The following is a 20,959-nucleotide window of genomic DNA, read 5'->3' as shown; positions in this document are numbered from 1 at the left end:
ATGTTGGCCGATTCTCAGACCTACAAAATACGCTCACAAAATTTCATGAGAATCGGTCAAGCCGTTTCGGAGGAGTATGGGAACGAAAACTGTGACACGAGAGATTTTATATATAAGATTAAGTATTGTAAACAGTTTTCACGTTATAATATATATTACATATTCGGGGGCATCTCTTAATTATGTCATACGAATATTAGTAACTTACTAATATTCGTGTGTATTGAAAATATGGTCGAGCGCAGTGATGGCTGGCTCATCCGTCATACTCGTGAACGAGTGCTGCTTGTAGGGACTGGTCTACTCTTATCACTACGACTGATTTAATCTTATTGTGTTTTTATATTTGAGCCTAAATAAATTAGTGCTGGTTGGTAGTTTGTATTCACACGTTTCGACTTGTAAAATGTGAACTTACAAGGAAAAAGAGCAACACACAAGTTTCTTGTTTATTCTTCTTGTGATGAGACAGCTTTCTAAGCGGTAGATTTAAAAAAATGTTGACTATTCAAAAGTGCTTAAATTAAGTTTATTTGAATAAATGATTTTCTATTCTATTCTATTCTATTGAGTAGGTCTGAGAATCGGCCAACATTTATTTTTCATCCCCCTATATGTTAGGGGTAGTCCACCCCTAATTTTTTATTTTATTTTAAGGCAAAACAACGTTTGCCGGGACAGCTAGTAAACTATATGAAATTAAAGCGACTAACATCGACGTATCACAGTAGTCACGAACGTCTAGCATGGACACATTCCCCTTAAATTGTGACCAACTGTGACGGAGGGGGAAGGAGAGGAGAGGAGAGGAGGGGGCAGGAGAGGAGAGGAGTGGGAGGGAATGGGGGATTAATAATACCTGTGTAACGTAATTCAGAGATATCCCGTGTCTCATATAACTTGAACACACTACGCTGGAAATGGCAGAAACTATACGCGAATACAAACAACGCAACAGAAGATAAATAGTTTTAGCCAACCTTTCTTTTGTCTGGAATATTTGACGGTCTTTTATTTCTGACGGTAGATTTGACATATCATAAGAGTCTGTAATAGACCTACATGAATAAAGATATTTTGAATTTGAATTTGAATTTGAAATAATGTTATGGAATAATTGGAAACTTTTCTCAGTGACTTAGTCTTTGCAGTGACCTTGCAACTGCTTGGTGTTCGTTATTATCTTACAATTATGTTTGAAAGCATCTTAAATCTATACAAATAAATGAAATTGAAGTATCTGTTTATAATTTCTAATTAATAGAATTTAACTAAATTCATATATTCATTTCATATGGAAATAATATTAAATAAAATTTGTCTGTACTATATAATAGATAAGTGTATTAAAAATAATAATCTCAGGACAATTCACACAACGCCATCTAGACTCAAGCTAAGCCAGCTAGAGCTTGAGTTATAGGTACTAGATAACTGATATTCTGTTCTCCCAAATTTGAATTTAAATGAATCTGAATTATTGAGAACATGTACAACATTTATTTAAAAAAAAAATACGAGATGAGTTTCTTGTCAGTTCATCTCATCTCGAAATCATTCCGAACTGACGGTCGATTTAACATATCAAGTATTTGTAATAGACCTACATGAATAAAGATATTTTGAATTTGATACAAATACATAGATATATTGTTTTATGTAAATACATACATTTTATACTTAGAAAACACCCAGCTCACAGTTAAGATAACACCCAGATAGATACAAATAAACATACTCATGAATACAAATGTTTGTGCCGTGTGCCGCGACTATCGGAAGTAGGGCCGTGTGCTGTACCACAGAAGGCCTCTGTATAAATTTGTAATAAGTATTGGCCGTAATAGTTTACAGTATGAAATACTAGATGGCGCTGTGTCAATTCTAAAACGCGCTATAGTTTCGTTTTGATTATTACATGTATTCATTGTAATGCAAAAATATCTGCCCTCCATCAAGCAGTTTATGAAGGAAGCGTCTCGACGCTACTTCGACTCTGCCCAATCCCACCCTAACCCGCTTATAGTCAGTGCGGTCGACTACGCACCGAGGAGTAATATTCGACATACGCGACAACGTCGCCCGAGGCACGTTCTCATTGACCCCGACGACCCCATAACGGCAGGTAACCTCCCCACGGGCCCACCCGTTCCACCCCGACCACACTTTTACACACACACACGACACCGTCCTCGCCGGCGAAGACGACGACCTCAAACACACAATATCGCGCATTCAATCGGGCGCCTGCGCGCACCCGGACGCTCCACACCGGCGCCCCCGGGCGCCCCGCCGATCGATCCCCCGTCCAATTCAATTCAAACGGGGATCGAAATTACGACAGCCTGAGCCGAGGTACGAACCCCTAGTGGTGCCCTCAGACTAAAGTATCCGTCAGGCAGGAGTTGGCCTTCAGCTGCTCCATAAGTCCTTCCGCGGGTTTGGAGTGCCATCTGCACTCGCCCCATAACGTCCGGTGAAGCTGTAAAGGCTAGCTACGGCCAACAGCATTAGAGTAGTCCGAAAAAAAAAATTAAATTGTCAGTTAACCTTGGTACGTCTTTTATTTGTATATAATACTTCTAGAATATTAAACAGCCTCCTTCCTTCATATAAGAGAAATTCAAAATTTACAATACATTACAATTCCCGCAAAGCCAGGACGGGTCGCTAGTTAGATAATAAATAAAAGCAATAACTGTGTTATTGTGAAAGTTGTGGTAAAAAGGCGTATGGAAAGGGGCATTTCGAGAGGCGCGACTGTCGCACGTTTTTGATTGATGAGCTCGAAGCCCACTCATTGCGTGCTCATCAAAGTGACGCTAAAATACGTTATTCTTTCCCCATTTTCCATGTCAGCTTTTGATGTAATGAACATCAAATTTTAGGGTTCTAAACTAAAAAGGCTAAATCTCCAGTAGGTACCCAGTATCCAATATATCAATAATATCCAAATAACTTTATTTTTTTCTTTTATTGTCAAGTGCAAAAACCTGTAACTCTTATTCAAAATTCGCTACGCTAGAATTGAAGGACATTCTTCATAAGAATATCTCATCAGGTGGTTTTTATCACCTCAGGATTTTTTTTTTGATGATAATGGAATTATGCACTCGCCTGCAATAACGGTTTACGCTGGCGGTTATATATATGACACATTCGGGGGCATCTCTCAATAATATATATAAATTTCAGCTTTATTAAAATGACGTAAGTTTATTTATAAAATAGTATAGTTTAGGGGGTCCCCCCCCCGCCACCTCTTTATAATACTGTCACAGTTGGTCAAAATAACGAATTTGATATGAAATTGTCCATGCTAGACGTTGTTACCCAATATACGGTTTCAATCATCATCAAGAAAACTGTCTGGCAATTTAGGAAACTCAGTTTGAGAGACTCTCAATAATATATATAAATTTCAGCTTTATTAAAATGACGGATTTCAAAATATTATAGTTTAGGGGGGTCCGGCGGGGGTTGGAACCACACTAAGTCTGGCAATGAGCAGAAGTTATAATAATGCTACGAACAACATATGAAAATATGGAGTTTCTTAAAATAACGAATTTGATATGAATTTTTTTACCCTTTGTTACCTGGTACCTGCCAAAGGAACCACGATCCAGGTTTCATATTTGGGGATCGTTCTTACCTATGTTGGGGACACACATACAAGAACTTTCACGTTTATTAAAATGACGTATGTCTGGCAGTCGTGGGCTCTTGGGCTATAAGGGGAATGTGTCCATGCTAGACGTTCGTGACTACTGTGATACGTCGATATTTTCTTTTTGTGTATGACAATGGATTGGTGCACCCGCCTGCGCTAACGATTTACACTGGCGATGCACCAGTGGAGGATGATAAGGTGAGCATGAGCTCAGGTCAGTTAGCTCATCGTGACAAATTTACTAGGAATTTATCACGATGATTTCCATGGGGAACCGCGTGGAGGTCAACCTGGCAATGTACCATACATTGCTAGCAATGGGGTCAAATCCACATTATCAATCACTTTTCCCCCCAGGAACGATAGATAGAGTGTACATTCCAAAGGAGATATTTCATTTATCCATGAGAGGGCTACAACCACATAGGATGTGTAGTGGCATCTCATCTTCTGCTTGGCAAAATCTGCAGATTGATGTTAAACTAAGGTCTACTTTCGCCACGTGCTTAATCAACTTGCAGTGTCCAGTGATGGACATGATGCATATATTGTTTTTACTCAATAGTAGTAGTCTAGTGGAATATTGATTCGAGTAGCCCGTTATTATGGTGTTTGGGAAACTACTCTGCTACCAAAATGCTAGGGAAACGTCAGTCACGTACCTGTATGGTTCTGCGGATTTCTTGGGCTTCAGGGTCTCGAAGATATCTTCGCTAGCTTTCCAGTTTCACAGTAGGTTTCACAGTTCTAATTTAATTTTGAATGAACTAACCTAACTAACCTAAGGTTGCCTGGAAGAGATTGCTTCTAGCGATAAGACCACCTTTTGTACTTCCATATCTCTTCTGTATAATTCTTATGTATTAATTCTATTGGTGCAATAAAGAGTTTATAAATAAATAAATAAATAAATAACCCTGGCATATTCTGCCAATGATTATGTGCTTCTCGTTTGGTTATTATTTTAAGATGTCCCAGTTTTAAGTAATGAAGTAGACCACAGAAGAGTTCAGGGCCCTGTTGGGCAGTTTTTGCCCCTAACTTTGTCAGATGGTCAACATTTTCGTTGCCTTCAATGTTTGAGTGCCTCAGGACCCATCTCAATATAACTTTACTAACTAAAACTTGCTACAAAAGACTGAGTTAATTTTAGAAGCATTGTCTACCAGTCAACCTTCGATACATGAATATACAAATCAAATCAAAATAACTTTATAATAATTACTAGCTCTATTCGCAACTTCGTCCGCGTGGAATTTAACTTTATTTTTCTAAGATAAAAGTAGCCTATGTTACTTCTTATTACATTAGCTACCTGCCAAAAAAAGTCCCGTCAAAATCGGTTCAGCCATTTCAGAGATTAGCCGGAACAAACAGACTGACAGACAAACAGACAAAAATTATAAAAAATGTTATTTTAGTGTATGTATATTTATATTCATATGCATATAGTAAAAAACGGTTATTTCAATAGTATAAACAGACACTCCAATTTTATTTATATATATAGACTAGCTGTACCCGAGGATTCTCTCGCATGAAATTTATATCCTTCTAGCATTTACCAGCGGCTTCACTCGCATAAATTCATTACTGACTGATAGTATGGTATGGATGGTACAGTCGATGATGACTAGGATGTTTGTAATAGATGACTAGCACGTTTGTAATCCCGTCGGAATATCGAGAGCTCTTTATTATTACCAATGGTCGCCCAATGGTCGAGAACTTCCGATATTTCGACGCTGGTACAGTCGACCCGTGACCAGCATGTTTGTAATAGCGTCGGAATATCGGGAGCTCTTTATTATTACTAATGCTCGAGACCTTCCGATATTTCGATACTGGTACAGTCGAAGATGACTAGCACGTTTGTAATCCCATAGGAATATCGAGAGCTCTTTATTATTACCAATGCTCGTCCAATGGTCGAGAACTTCCGATATTTCGACGCTGGTACAATCGACCCGTGTACAAGTTTATAATAGTATCGGAATATCGGGAGCTCTTTAATAATATCATCGTGGTAAATTTCTTTATTTAATGTGTGGATTTGGATATATTTGCGTTCTATTCATGGATCGACTGTAACAGCGTCGGAATATCGGTAGTACTTTATTATTATTATGGTAAATATCACGTTTATATTATGTGTACAAATGGTATCTTTTGTTGTGTCTTGTTCTGTGTGGCGTTAATAATGAAAATTGATTATACCTCACGCCAATTAACGCTAGTATAACATAATTAGCGAATGTAGCGACACACTCGAGGAAACAATAATGACGATCTCGGTCTAGCGGTTTAGCACACCGGTTTACTTCCGATGGTCGCGGGTTCGATTCCTCGCACGGTACAAATATATGTATTCATGAGTATGATTGTTTGTATCGGTCTGGGTGTTTGCTATGTATGTTATGTATGATGATACAAGAATAAAAAATAAGTATTTATATCAGTTGTGTACCCATAACACAAGCTCTGTTTGCCGTGGGACTAGATGGCGCTGTGTTAATTGTCCAGTGTCATGTATTTATGTATTGAATATCATTTCTTCCTAACAACATGAAATCCAACTAGATATCGAGCAAACTCAATTATATTCTGTATATTCATGTTTAGATATAGAGCAAACTTTTCATCCGCGTAAAATTATAATCTGTATGTATTTTTTCATCAAAATCCGTTCAATAGTTTTTGTGTGAATACATCCATCCATAATTATAAAAACATATATTGTATTATTTTTTTACTGTCGCTTGAACATCAAGATCGAGAACGCGGCTGCGAGTGCTTTGTCTCAAGTGTTAATTCAAATAGCAAATTAAAGTGAACGAAACTAAGGACTTCACTGTATAAACTATTTAATAACATCAGACAGTGCGTTTTTAATATTAACACAGATAACATAATATATGTATATTAATAATATATAGATGACAGTTGGTCCAGCGGTTCAGTACTCCGCTTTATTTCCGATGGTCGCAGTTTCGATTCCTCGCACGGAACAAACATTCGTGTGTATTATTTGTAACGGTTTGCGTGTTTTTTATATATTGTCCTGATATATATGCCATACATTATTAAAAATGTCTGGAAAAAATAAAGTTTCATCAAAAATGGTGGAATGTAGCCGTTCAATTCAGTTTTTTATGAAATATACCTTCAAGAAATTGGTCCAACAAAACAGGTTTCAATTTAGATATACAAACATCCATCCATTTTGTTATAGACTCATAACAAATCTTTGACTAGCTTTACAACTTTTTTTATTGATTATGTAATGTTTTATCAAACAAATTAAAGATAGAAATGGAGTCGTGCTGTATCAAGGCTTAAAGAGTACGATGGAAGATCGTAGAAAGTGGCAAGAGCTCCACCGACAAGAGCGTTGCTCTTAAATTTATGAATGAATTAATGTTAAGTAGCTGTTGTTATGTTTATAAAAATTCTCAACAAACAATTTTGTACGAATATTGAGGAGATCTCATAAAGAATTGCGACTTTCGATGGCCGTTGGGGCAGTAAAGTCCTCGAATGGCAACCACGACGACCGACGATCTGGTCAAGATCGCTGGAAGGCATTGGATGCGAGCAGCGCAGGATCGATCGTCGTGGAGATCTTTGGGGGAGGCCTATGTCCAGCAGTGGACGTCTTCCGGGCTGTGATGATGATGATGATGATGATGATGAATAAATGAAATATTATGCACCCTGGGAAGGTATGTGAAATCCGAGATACAGTATAATTCTCTACTAGTTCAGATAGTGCAATTACAGTTCTATGTTCAAATTGTATTAACTCTTACGTACAACTTAATTATGTAAGACCGAAAGAGAGAAAATTTCGGATGAAGATCTGTGGTGACATAGAATGTGGATGGTTATAAGGGTAGAGGAAAACCGAAAAAGAAATGGATGGACAGTGTGAAAGATGATATGGTGAGAAAGGGAGTAAATAACGGGATGACTGCGAACAGAGATGAATGGAAGAGAAAAACATATTACGCCGACCACAAATAAATGGGATAAGGAAGAAGCAGATGATTATTGCTCTTAAAATTTTCCAGTTTAACATTAAGAAAATAATATTAAATGACATAAAAATGCTCAACCTAATCGACAATCAAGAACTTTTCATAACATATAGCACAATGGAACAAAATCATGTTCGTTGAAATTCTTTTCATGGAGATTTCGGGAAATTTCTAAAACTTTTAAATATGCAAAAGGAATAATCCGAATTCCATGAATATGAATTTTAACTGCTCCCTTCGTTCCTATAGTTACTTTTACGAATCCAAACGTAAGACATAAATTGTAATGGTGTTACCTCCAACGTAATTCTTGTCAGAATGAGTGTTCCTCAAGGATCAATTCTCGGCCCTTATTTTTAGTTACTATAAATTTTTTATCTTGTATAAATTAGTATTTGAATAAACCTTTGCCAAAGAGTCATTTCATATATAATTATTATATAAAATAGTATATCTTTACATACTATAAAAAAGGTTGCCGCCGTTATCTATCCGAATAAATCTTTTAAATTACGCAACAGATTTCAAAGCAGTTTTCAGCAACAGGTACGACTGAATCAAGAGGAAGGTTTATATGTGTAATATATGCGTGTTGGGGGGAAAGCGGATTGTTGGTAATGTGGATTAATGACCCCATTATTAGCAATATACCATATCAGGCTGACCTCCACGCGGTTATCCCTCTGGAAACCATGGGGACAAATTTTTGGTGAATTTATCACGATGGGCTAACTGACCTGACCTCATGTTCATCTTATCACCGTCCACTGGTGCTCCGCCAGCGTAAACCGTTAGCGCAGGCGGGTGCTCCATTCCATTATCATCCATAAAAATATATATTGTATATGCATGTTATAGTATAGAACAAGTCGAGAAGTTCAAAGATTTACAATTTTTATTTATGTTATTTAAACTCTTTATTGCATCAGACAAAAGAAAGCACACAAAATGATATATTACATAAACTGATACAAAAGGCAATCTTATTGTTAAGCAATCTCTTCCAGACTACCAGCAGAGAAAGTAACATTAAGATAAGAAAGTGGTAGGTGGTGCACGTAATGAACATACATATATACATATACATTTGTACATAAATATACCTATTAATATATATAATAAAATATGAACATACGTACAATCGTCGCTAAAATAAAGCTCGTTTATATTATTACAAGCTGCTCCCACGACTTCGTTCACGTGGAATTTAACTTTATTTTTCTAAAACAAAAGTAGCCCAAAGAACTAAAAATTATTTTGTTCGTCTTAATTTATTCGTTCCATTAGGTACTGATAGGTTCAAACTAATACATTTACATCCTGCATCATCCCTTATGGGGATAAACCCCATGGGGGTTGAATTTATCAAAATCCTATTTAAGCGAACGTCTTCATCATAGTAGCTCCAATCTTTAATTTTAGTTCAATCAGTCGAAAATCTAAGAAAATTTATACAAACTTTCATCCCCTATTTTATCCCCTTAGGGGTGGAATTTATCAAAATCCTTTCTTAGAGGATGCCTACGTCATAGTAGCTTTATGCTTGCAAAGTCTCAGCCCGATCGATTTAAAATTGACAAAGTTTCATACAAATTTTCATCCCTTATTTTATCCCCTTGGGGGTAGAATTAATTAAAATCCTTTCTTAGCGGATGCCTACGTCATAACATCTACCTGCACGCCAAATTTCAGCCCGATCTGTCCAGTGGTTTGGGCTGTGCGTTGATAGATTACTAAGTCAGTCACGTTTGAGTTATATATATTTAAATTTCGCAATACCTGGTAAGTACGAATGTAAATTCGTATTCTAATTAAACAATAATTTATTCATATACGACATTATAATTATTTATCCAAGCCAGGTATTGTTTCCAACACACTTTATAGCAACATTGTGCAAAGTCATATTATGCTATACGTTTTCAATACACACGTTAGAAGTTTTTCTTTTAAATTGTATTATGTTATATCCAAATATGATATGATTAAGATCATATTAGTATTAAAACCAAACTATTTAACACCTGCATTTTACCCGTCCTTATGTATGGATGCCAATCATGGACTTTAGGCCATGAAGTGACAAGTAAACTCGCAAGTTGTCGCAATGGTCGCTCGCAATGGTCATATGCAGAATGTCAAGAGATCAGACAGATTGAAAAACTACATCATCCGGAATAAAACAAAAGTTACAGATATAAATTTGAAAATTAAAGGACTCAAATGGGGATGAGCAGGTCATATAATAAGAGGATATGATAAATGGAGTAAGAAAGTGACAAGATGGTATCCCAGGGAAGGAAAAAGGAAGAGGCAGACCCCACACAAGATGGGATGATGATATTAGGACAGTGGCAGGAGTAATGTGGAACAGAGTGGCACAAGAAAGAGAAGAATGGAAACGATTGGAGGACGCCTTTGCCGATTGGCAAACAGATCTACAGACATTAAAAAAGATCCAAATAATAGAATAATTACTTCGTTTTTAAGTTTTAAAGTTTTATGTGTGTTTTAAAATAATGTATGAGTTCAAAATCAAATCAAATAATGTTTAATCATCATCATTGCCTTGCCTTTATCCCATTATTTGTGGTCGGCGCAGTATGTCATTCTCTTCCACTGCTCTCTATCGGCCGTCATATCTGAACATACTCTTCTTTTATTCATATCATCTTTCACACAATCCATCCATCTTTTCTTAGGGCGTCCCCTCCCTTATACATCCATCCACATTCATATTATACACTTTTCATAAGACATGATCTTCGTCTTCCGCATAAAATAAAAATAAAGGCTATAATAATAATAATAAATGTTATATCCAGAATGATTACTATTGAACCATAAATAAGCGTATTTACTATTGAACCATAAACAAGCGTTGCATCAATATTCCTCTGATATCCAATATAAATTCCTCTACCTCATACCAACAAAATCAATAAGCCCTAATTTCTTTCCTCTGGCACCATATCCCGCGTTTTATGACGCCGCGGAATAATGCTTGCGACATATGCAAAATCTACTTTGTGCGTCAGCTTTTCCTTGATTCTTTTGCTTTCCTATTTCTGTAAGATTATTTGCATTGACTTTAACAAAACTCTCTTGAAAATAAGCTTGTATAAATTAGAGATGTGCTAACTCGTAATAAACATGACTCGAGTTAACTCGAGTTGAAATTCAGGTAACTCGAGTTACCTGAAATAATTTATTTTATATTTTTAGAACATTTCTAATGTTTTTGGGCGCAGCTAGCCTTGAAAGCTTCACCGAACTATAGGGGGCGAGTAGAAATGGCACTTTGAAGCCGCGGAAGGACTTATGGAACGCATAATAATTTTAATGATAACCTAATCGGACGAATATGTTTTTTTAATAAATAGAGTGATTCAAGAGGAAGGTTTATATATATAATACATGTACACCCGCGCGAAGCCGGGGCGAGTAGCTAGTTATTGATATGATTAACCGGGTCTTAACACGAATGATTTTATGGCAAATAAAGGTATTTACTTCTCTCGACGTTTCGACCAGGTCAGTCAGCTCAGTCAGCTCTGACTGGTGCCATAAAATTATTAGATTAAATTATTAGACGATGTTTGTTACTTTTTCATGCAAGAACTACTGAACGGATTTTGATGAAACTTTACACATAGGCTATAAATTACATGCGAGTGAAAACGCGGGCATAGCTAATTTATACTAATATAATAATAATAATAATAAAAACATAATTATAATAAATTATCCATCCTCATCATTCATAATTTATACTGTCATTGTTTGGTGATTTTTACCCGCAATGATCAGTCTATTACCCCATCAATGGGAGATATATAATATATATATAAAATAATAATAATAATAATCTTTATTTGTCTCAAACAAAAGCTTTCCACACAATACAACTGTTGCCCATACAATAATATAATTTAAAACTAATGAATGAGACAAAACGGTCTATAACTCAGTGAGGGCAGTGAGTCCACCCTCTCTGCTATTCTGTTATAGCCTTTATCAGTAAAATACAATGTGAGATCGACGACGACGATAGCATATTAAGTTTTAAACTACAACTAACAAAGTTATATATAAAGCTCAAGAGTTTGTTTGTTTGAACGCGCTAATCTCAGGAACTACTAGTTCGAATTGAAAAATTATTTTTGTGTTGGATAGTTCATTTGTCGAGGAAGGCATTATGCTATATAACATTACGCTACGACCAATTGGAGCGGAGCTACAATGAAAAATATTGTAAAATGAAACACAGACGAAGTTGTGCAGGTCAGCTTGTATCTTCTAAAGCTACTAACGGGTAAAGGAGGTCCCGAGAATTGTTTTACTTTGGCTACTGACACGGTTAATTCGACACCGAATCCGAGTTCAGCCAAGCGTTTGACAGGGCGAGCACAAAGAACAATTATCCTCCATTTCTATTATATATACATAAAAGCAACAAATAATTTATTTCCTTGGAGATATTAATTCAAAATCACTCATTACTAAAAGCCTTTTGATTTTCCAAGCGAGAGGTGAAATGTAAAATGGAGTTTGTTACAGCTTTATGTCAATATTTAATTAATTTTGGAAGTAAAAATACAAACACCAAATTTTATTTATTTAGTTATTCTTTATTGGACGTAAAAATTGTACAATTTGGCGAGCATAATGCCATATGAATTCTCCACCAGCTAACCAGTAGGTAAGAACAGAAAGCGGTTGATGGCCAGTGGTGGGAAAGGACAAATCTATAATTTTACCTGACATAGGTAAATACATCTTCCAAAATACTTACAAATATATGTACATAAAAATAAATATATACCTATTATTATACATACAAGACATAATAATATTATAGATATTTACATATATATTATGACAACAATATATAATTAAAAACTGTTTTGTTCATTTAGAAGATAATAAAAAAAAATCCGTTTGAAAACAGGCTTACTCTGTTCTCTACGCAGGGCCACAGGCAATCTATTCCAAAGACTAATAGCGATGATAGTAAATGAATTACATAAATCCAGAATGGCGTGAATTGCGAGATGTGGGAGTTGAGAGAAGGAAGTGGGCCGAAAGAAGATTAAGAGAATGGGTAAATGAAATGGTAAGAAAGTTCTTTTTTAGGTTACGGGTGTAGCCCTAAGTCTGCTGACCGTGACGACGATGGTTTTGTCACGGTACAAAAGAAGAGGCGCACAAAGAGGGTCAATCGAAACCATTGTGGCGCAGCACCGACTGGGCCCAACTTCTTGTTGCGGGCCGCAACACCGTCCGAAGCTATGTACCTGTCTCGCCTATACTACGACACCAAGAAACAGGATATTGTGGACTATATCCGGACCAAAAGTAACCTAACATTGAGGGTGACGCAGATAGAATCGAGTCACAACGCGAGCTTCTAAGCGTTTGCAGTCCGGGTCTCCACCAACATGCTGTCCACTTTCATGAAAAAAGACTACTGGCTTCGGCCAGTAGTCTTTTTTCATGAAACCTGTCACCACACTCACTATGGCAGATTGCCATAGTGAGTGTGGTGACCATAAAGACAATATTATTATTTTAGTTTATATTTAATTACTATACAAGTATGTTATTAGTCTGTAAGGTATAATATTAATTCATATGTATGTTAGTGTATAAGGTATTTATAATATGAGTCTAGTAGCCAGAACAAAATAAAGAATTAAAAAAAAATACCAAGAAAGTTGACGGCCCAATTGACATATCTCAACCATACCGAAACATATCTTCCAAAATAAGCGTGACTGAAATAAGTGTGACGGAGTTACGAAATCGATTTTCTACAAAGCCTATCTTCCATCTAAATGTATCAGGCAGGAGTTGACCTTCAGCCGCTTCATAAGTCCTTCCGCGGGTTTGGAGTGCCATCAGCACTCGCAATCGCCGGCCAACATCATTAGAGTAGTCCGGAAAAAAATACGCTAGTCATCTCGTGACCAAGGCTAGTGTAATCAAGTCCAAACGTTGAGAACGTGGAAGGAAAAACAATTCTAAATGTAATACTATAGAGTACATGTTAGAGATTCTTAAATACTAACTCACCTCTTGTCAAAGTCGTGAAGATCCTCCGAAGTGAACTGACTAGTCACGTCCAACAGCTGCTGTATATGATCGCTGCAGACTCTACTCTTACGTCTTCCGTCCTCGTCCCTCACGAGGATAGTGGAGCAGCCTCCATAATCGAGGGAGAGAGACGGCTGTTGGACCACGATGGTTGTACGACCGGCTGGTATTGTAGTTGCCGCTGAATCTAGAGGATTGGCCGTGACGTGGACTTGAGCCGCTGTAGAAGATATAAAGATAGATTTAAATCGAAAGAAAAAATGGTACGGAGAAAATTTATCACTTGTTTGGTGCTAGAAAGGCAAACAAGCTGATGGTCCATTTGATAGTAAATAGAAGTAACTGTCATAAATCAACATGAATGCTAATGACACACTTCATATGATGGGTCATGATTTGTAGCCTATAATTTATGATCGGCCTCGGTGGTCTAGTCTAGCACACCACCTTCTTTCCGATGATCTCGGGTCGATTCCTCGCAGGGCACAAACATTTGAATTCATGGGTATGATTTTTTCTGCATATTTTCCGTATAGATTGCGTATGTATTTACAAAAAAAAAGAATATAACTATACAATTACATCAATTGTTAGAACCTATAACACAAGCTCTGCTTAGCTTGGGCCTAGATAGCGCTGTGTGAATTGTCCCGAGATATTAGAAACATAAAAAATATGATCATAACCACATTTCTATTTTCATACTATAACTTAGAATCTGAAGGAAAGTCATCTAATAATATGAACAGAAATATTCTAGAACAAACGTGTAACGTACCTGTTGATTGTCTTCTTGAAGAAGGCGGTGGAACGGAATGCTGGTGTGCGGAAGACCGTCTTCTAGTTGTCGTAAACACCTCCGTCCCTTCCAACTGCCGTCTCAGCTTCGCAACTTCATCCTTATAATAATCCTGTTTATCCAGCTTCTGTTTATTCTTCATCCTCGGCTCACTGCCTCGCCTTTTAACGGGTTCAGGTTCAAATTTGAAATGTGTTTCGTATTTTGATTGATTGGCCTTTGGGCTTTTGGGAATCTCCATTTTGGGATCGTAAGGTATTTGGATAGACGTCGATGGCCCACTGGTCAGATTCACTTGTGTTTTGTTCCGCTTTTTCTCGAACCGCTTTGGGTCCGGTAAAGGAACATCAAAGACGAACCTGGCTGGGCCTGGTCTTGGAGAATCTATGACGTCAGATGCTGACTGAGGTTTTGTATAAACTGGAGAAACCAGTTCGCAGCTGTTCTGAGCTCGATGGTAATGTGGTGGGGCCGTGCTTGGTGGATTTTGAGAGGGTTCTGAGTCCATGAGGCTTGGAGGTTGGGATGGCAACTCAGGGGGTTCAGGCTCAGCGTCCATGGAGTCGTCAGTCCCCGTGATGGAAGTGAGGGCAGTGGCAGCGGAGTCTGTGCTGGTGTTGATCGTTTTGTCTGATGTCGTGCTGCTGCCCATGACGACCACCTGCTGGAAAATGATATTTCTTTATTAATATTGGTATTCTTTTGATCTTTACTAGCGTGAATATAATCTCAAGCGCTCTTTTGAGATAGGCCATGGAACGGATTGTGGTATAATAAAAATAAAGAAAGAGAAAGAGACACTGATTTGTGAAAAAAAAGAGAGAAAGAGTAAGAAACATGTGATTTTATAAGAAAAGAAATCACTAGGCTATTACACTGATTTGTGAAATTCTGTTACTGTTTCAAAGTTACATTATTCCAGACTGTTTTATTGTAAACTAGCTACTCGGCCTGGTTTCGCCCGGGTGTACATGAATTATATATATATGAACCTTCCGCTTGAATCATTTTATCTATTACAAAAACCGCTTCAAAATCCGTTGCGTAGTTTTAAAGATTTAAGCATACATAGGTACGGCCAGATAGCGACAGCGACCTTGTTTTGTACTATGTAATGATGATATTATATTAATATATTATAAGAGAAAATCCTTCATTCAAATAAACTTAAATTCAAGCACTATTGAATAGTCATAGTTATTTTTATTTCTTTCAGATAGTTGGTTAATGTACTTAGAATTAACATTTATGAACGCATGGGTGAGTCCTGGGCGAGTCCCTATTTTGTGTACTTATGTTTTACGGAAATATTAAATTTAAAACTAAATTGGTACAATTCATCGCTGCTTTTATAAAGATTTTTCTTTCTCTATCATAATAAAGTATACTTCAAAGTTTGTTACTTGAATTGATTATCATTACATAGTATACAACAAAGTCGCTGTCGCTGTCTGTCCGTACTTAAATCATTAAAACTACGCAACGGATTTTGAAGCGGTTTTTTTTTATAGATAGAGTGATTCAAGAGGAAGGTTCATATATATAATGCATGTACACCCGTGCGAAGCCGGGGCGAGTAGCTAGTAAAGTATAATTCAAAGTTTGTTACTTGAATTGGTTCATTTATATATAATTACTATAAATATGGAAAATGGTGTGTTTAAAGCTTTTTTTTCTATAGTCGTCATTGAAATTCTTGTTTTATCTGTACTAGAATATGCACGTATTATAAATATAAATCTTCCTCATGAATCAGTCTATCTATCGCTGGCAACTGCATTAAAATCTGTTGCATAATATAAAAGATATAATATACAACCGAAGGGACTTCATTTTATAGTATGTTGAAGATCCGGTAGAGATGGTACATTTGTATATCATAAGAGTCTGTAATAGACCTATATGAATAAAGATATTTTGAATTTGAATTTGAATTTGGATCCATTTTTAGTTGGTGGTCACTCTAATTTGAATGTAACTTTGTTTTATATTATTATATATGAATAAAGATATTTTGAATTTCAATATGAATTTGAATCTATTTTTATCTGGTGATCACTCTATTCTCCCAAAATTTAATATAACTTTGTTTTATATTATGTAAAGATGCGAGAATCGATCCTGCGACCATTTGAAGGGACAGAAATTAATCTTGTTTTACAACTAAATTGCAATGTTGGTAATAAAATTAAAACTTTTCTTACGGCCACATTTTCCCCGTGCTTGAAGTTAAATTCAATTCAGTCTCACGTGATAGTCGCTGTTAATTCCACATTTTATCTACCGCCACTTACGTTCACGACCTCGGTGGTATAGCGGTCCAGCACACCGCTTTACGTCCAATGGTCGCGGGTTCGATTCCTCGCACGGCACAAACATTTGTACTGGTCTGGGTATTTTCTATGTATATTATGTATGTATTTACGAAAAAAAAATTGATTTAAGTATTTGTATCAGTTATCTAGTACCCGTAACACAAGCTTTAGCTAGCTTAACTTGGGACTAGATGGCGCTGTGTCAATTGTCCTGAGATTATTATTATTATTACTTACTCACCTGTATGTAATTTAGTCCTAATGGGATTTGGATGGTCAATGTTTCTATAGAAAATTCAAGAATAGAATAGAATAGAGCAGCGTAGCGTATAGTAGAATATCGTAGAGTAGAATAGAATGGAATAAAAAAGAAAATCTTTATTCAAATAAATTTAAGCTTTAAAATTGTCATCACATTTTTTTTAATCTACCGCTCATTCGGAAAGCTGTCTCATCACAAGAAGAATGAGCAAGAAACTTGCGTGTTGCTCTTTTAACTAATTGTTGTAATAAATACTAAAAGACACTAATTTATTAGAGTCAAATAATAAGATTAAAACAGTCATAGTGATTAGAGCAGACCAGTCCTTACAAGCAGCACTCGTTCACGAGTATGACGTTTGAGCCACCCATCACTGCGCTCACTACAAATCGCATGTTCTATTCCTCGCAGTACACAAAAATTTGTATTCATGAGTATCATTGTTTGTATCGGTCTGGGTGTTTTCTATACATATTATGTATGTATTTACAAAAAAAATGGATTTATGTATTTGTATCAGTTATCTGGTACCCGTAACACAAGCGTTTGATAGCTTAACTTGGGACTAGATGGCGCTGTGTGAATTGTCCTGAGATTATTATTATTATTTACGCTGTCGTCGAATTTTCTCAGCTTTTGCTGGTTTTTTTTCCACGCTTAAGTGGCTAAAACCAAGTAAGTGCAGTGTGTGTGTGTATTATTATTATTTTCCCTCTCAACTTTCGCCGGTAATCTTGGTATGTACGGGCCTAAAGCCAAGTACATAACAATGTTCTATTTTTAGGTAAATATACTATATATATATATATATATATATGTAATATTAAGTTATCTGTGCTATAATATAAATGTTGGCCTAATCTGTTTGTAGAAATTTTTCTAGCAATGCGGCATGTGTTTAGAACTACAGTATTATTATTATTTTTATTATTATTATTATATATATATATTTATTATATCTCCCTTTTTACGGGGGTAATATATTCAAACACGCGGGCCTTAGCCAAGAATGGATGAGTTATGTGATGAAGATAGAAATTTTCTGACTATTCGGCATGTGTTTAGTATGACGGCTTTTTGTAATAGGTCTATTGTAGAGGAGGGGATATGCAACGTGTCTAGGTGTTTGTTCAGACTTTTTGGTATAATTCCTGTGGATGACAAAACTATGGGTACTATGTGGATGGTGTGTGCTTTCCATTGTTTTTTTAATTCTATTACTAGATCTGTAAATTTTGTTAGTGTTTCATTGACTGTGCTTTGTATATTGTGTGTGTTTGGGATGGCTATATCTACAAGATATACTTTTTTATTGATTTTCGTCGTGTAATGTTATGTCGGGTCTATTGTGATGTACAGTTTTGTCAGTAATTATTGTTCTATCCCAGTACAGTTTACAGTGATCATTTTCTAATACATTAATAGGGCTGTATTTGTAATATGGAACTTTGCTTTCTATTAATTTATGTTTATGTGCTATACATTGATGTATAATTGTAACAACTTGATCATGGTGGTGCTTATAATCATTTTGAACTAATGTCTTACAAGCACCCGTGATGTGTTGTATGGTCTCGGAAACACTATTGCAATGCCGGCATAAATCATTTGCCAAATTTCTGTCTTTTAAGATGTGTTTTGTATAGTTTCTGGTACAAATTATCTGATCCTGAATTGCTAACATAAATGCTTCGGTCTCTGGGAAGAGCTCACCGCGTTTCAGCCATTTGCTCGACGCATTCCTGTCGACATGAGATTGGCATAGATCCGCTCTGTGTCTTCCATGAAGAGACTTTTTTCTCCAGTTGTCTATTTTTTGGTCCTTATTCATAATGTGTTCATTTTTTTGTTGTCATGTAGATTAACAGGTGTACATTTATTGTCAATATTTGTTGCCTGATAATATAATGATGATTGTTCTGCTTTATGATAAAAATATTTTCTTAGTGAATGTATTTGTTTGTTATGAAGGTTTTGTATGTCGATGAGTCCTCGTTCGCCTTCTTGGCGTGGTAATGTGAGTCTTTGAGTGCATGATTTCGGGTAATGTTTTCGATTTTGTGTCATGTGTGTATTATTATTATTATTAAATGAATAACTACATATTACACATTTAACACGATAACAAACGGGACGACGTGATAAGGATGTAAACGCACAGTGTTGTACCGATCGGGCGATATGAAAATGTATTCAGTACATTTACGTACCGGGCTTCCTTCAAAAACTCATTTAATGTCACCATTTACCTATAATAAAAGAGCACGGTGCGAGGTACGAGATGTAGCGATTTGTATAATATTTTATTATGCAAAACTAGCTGACCACGCCACTTCGTCTGCGTGGCATTTAACTTTCATTTTTCTGAAGTAAAAGTAGCTTAAGTTATTTCTTATTACATCAGCTACCTGTCAAAAAAAGTCCTGTCAAAATCGGTCCAGCCATTTCATAGATTAGCCAAAACAAACAGACAAACAGACAAAAATTGAAAAAAATGTTAGTTTGGTGTATGTACCGTATTTATATTCATATGCATGTAGTAAAAGACGGTTATTTCAATATTACAAACAGACACTCCAATTTTATTTATATGTATAGATCTATAGATATCTGTCTCCTTATTCTGAAATTTCACTTATTAATTGGTATCCTCAGAATCATGGACATCAAAATATGGCCTTAGTGCTGTTTAAGTAATATATATTGACTATTACTTTCTATCAAGAAGATAGGAAAGAGGAATAGCATAGATAAAGAGGGGGAGAAGAAGTCCAAGGCACAACTACATCAAGCAAATGATAGACAGTGATATCAAGGTTTAAAGAGTATGATGGAAGATCGTAGAAAGTGGCAAGAGCTCCACCGACAGGGCGCTGCCCTTAAATTTATAAATGAATGAATTACTTCCTATCAGTTTTACCATTCTTGTCACAAAAAAGGACCTGATAACCCGTGTCAAAGGTTTTACGGATACCTAGTACAGGCACCAGTTCTCCACAAATCTGTATTTTAGCATGGAATTTTATATGCTTCAAAGAGTTTTCAGTTCATATTATGTATGTTTTGTGGAGAAAAAGAAATATATTCTTATTATTACAATACATCCGCTACATCTTATAACTTGTACCACACATTTTCAGCGCACATCGCTACCAATTTGCGAGCAAAGCTCTCTTAAAGTACGGAGGTCGCGTGTCGGTGCGACGTACATTTCGTAATGTCAGTTTGATTTCTGTATCTCAGTGCCCATAGATATAGATAGATATAGACAACGCAAGTGTTTGAATAAAGTAATGTACCTTTATCAATCAACTAATCTATCAATCCATCAATATATCAATCAATATTTTATTTATTTATCAAAACTTCAATGTAGAGTCAAAGTTAATAACACCTACTCTATCTTTCAAGATATAGAAGCTGGAGTACTGCAGGGTTCCACTCTAGGTCCCACTCTATTCATTTTATTTATTTACCTTTTATTGCACCAGAAGTGTATTACAAATATAAGAAGCACTAATAAAGGATGACGACTTAGGTTTTAAAGCTGACTACCGCAAGGGAAACCCCAAGTAGCGCCTGTGATTTGTCACACGGGTGTAGGTTTAAAAGGCCCTTTAGAATACATTAACACTCACCTTCACTACTTGCAGCTTCCCCCCAGGCCCAACTAAGATCGGGATAAACCCATTCCTAATACAAATCACTTTAGTATCCAAAACACAACCGGCACGCTCTACGCTCGTCGACCGAATGCCGTGGCTCACCCAACGAAAG

At 36.2% G+C, this 20,959-nt stretch overlaps 1 protein-coding gene across 1 annotated transcript in view; it reads right to left on the bottom strand.

Moving 5' to 3' along the window:
* Positions 1-20,959, bottom strand: part of LOC131849758 (uncharacterized) — a 123,366-nt gene that overhangs the window by 16,300 nt on the left and 86,107 nt on the right. The window contains exons 4-5 of the mRNA XM_059199874.1: positions 14,585-15,266; positions 13,786-14,026 (exon numbers count right to left, since the gene is read on the bottom strand). Coding sequence (XP_059055857.1) covers positions 13,786-14,026; positions 14,585-15,266 — 923 coding nt within the window. The remainder of the gene's footprint in view (positions 1-13,785; positions 14,027-14,584; positions 15,267-20,959) is intronic.

Source organism: Achroia grisella, unplaced genomic scaffold, assembly GCF_030625045.1.
Source record: "Achroia grisella isolate CSIRO2021 unplaced genomic scaffold, CSIRO_AGI_Agris_v1 utg660, whole genome shotgun sequence".
In the NCBI taxonomy this organism is placed as follows: domain Eukaryota; kingdom Metazoa; phylum Arthropoda; class Insecta; order Lepidoptera; family Pyralidae; genus Achroia; species Achroia grisella.
Note: the sequence above shows the minus strand (reverse complement) of the source record. Positions and strands in the feature narration are given on the sequence as shown.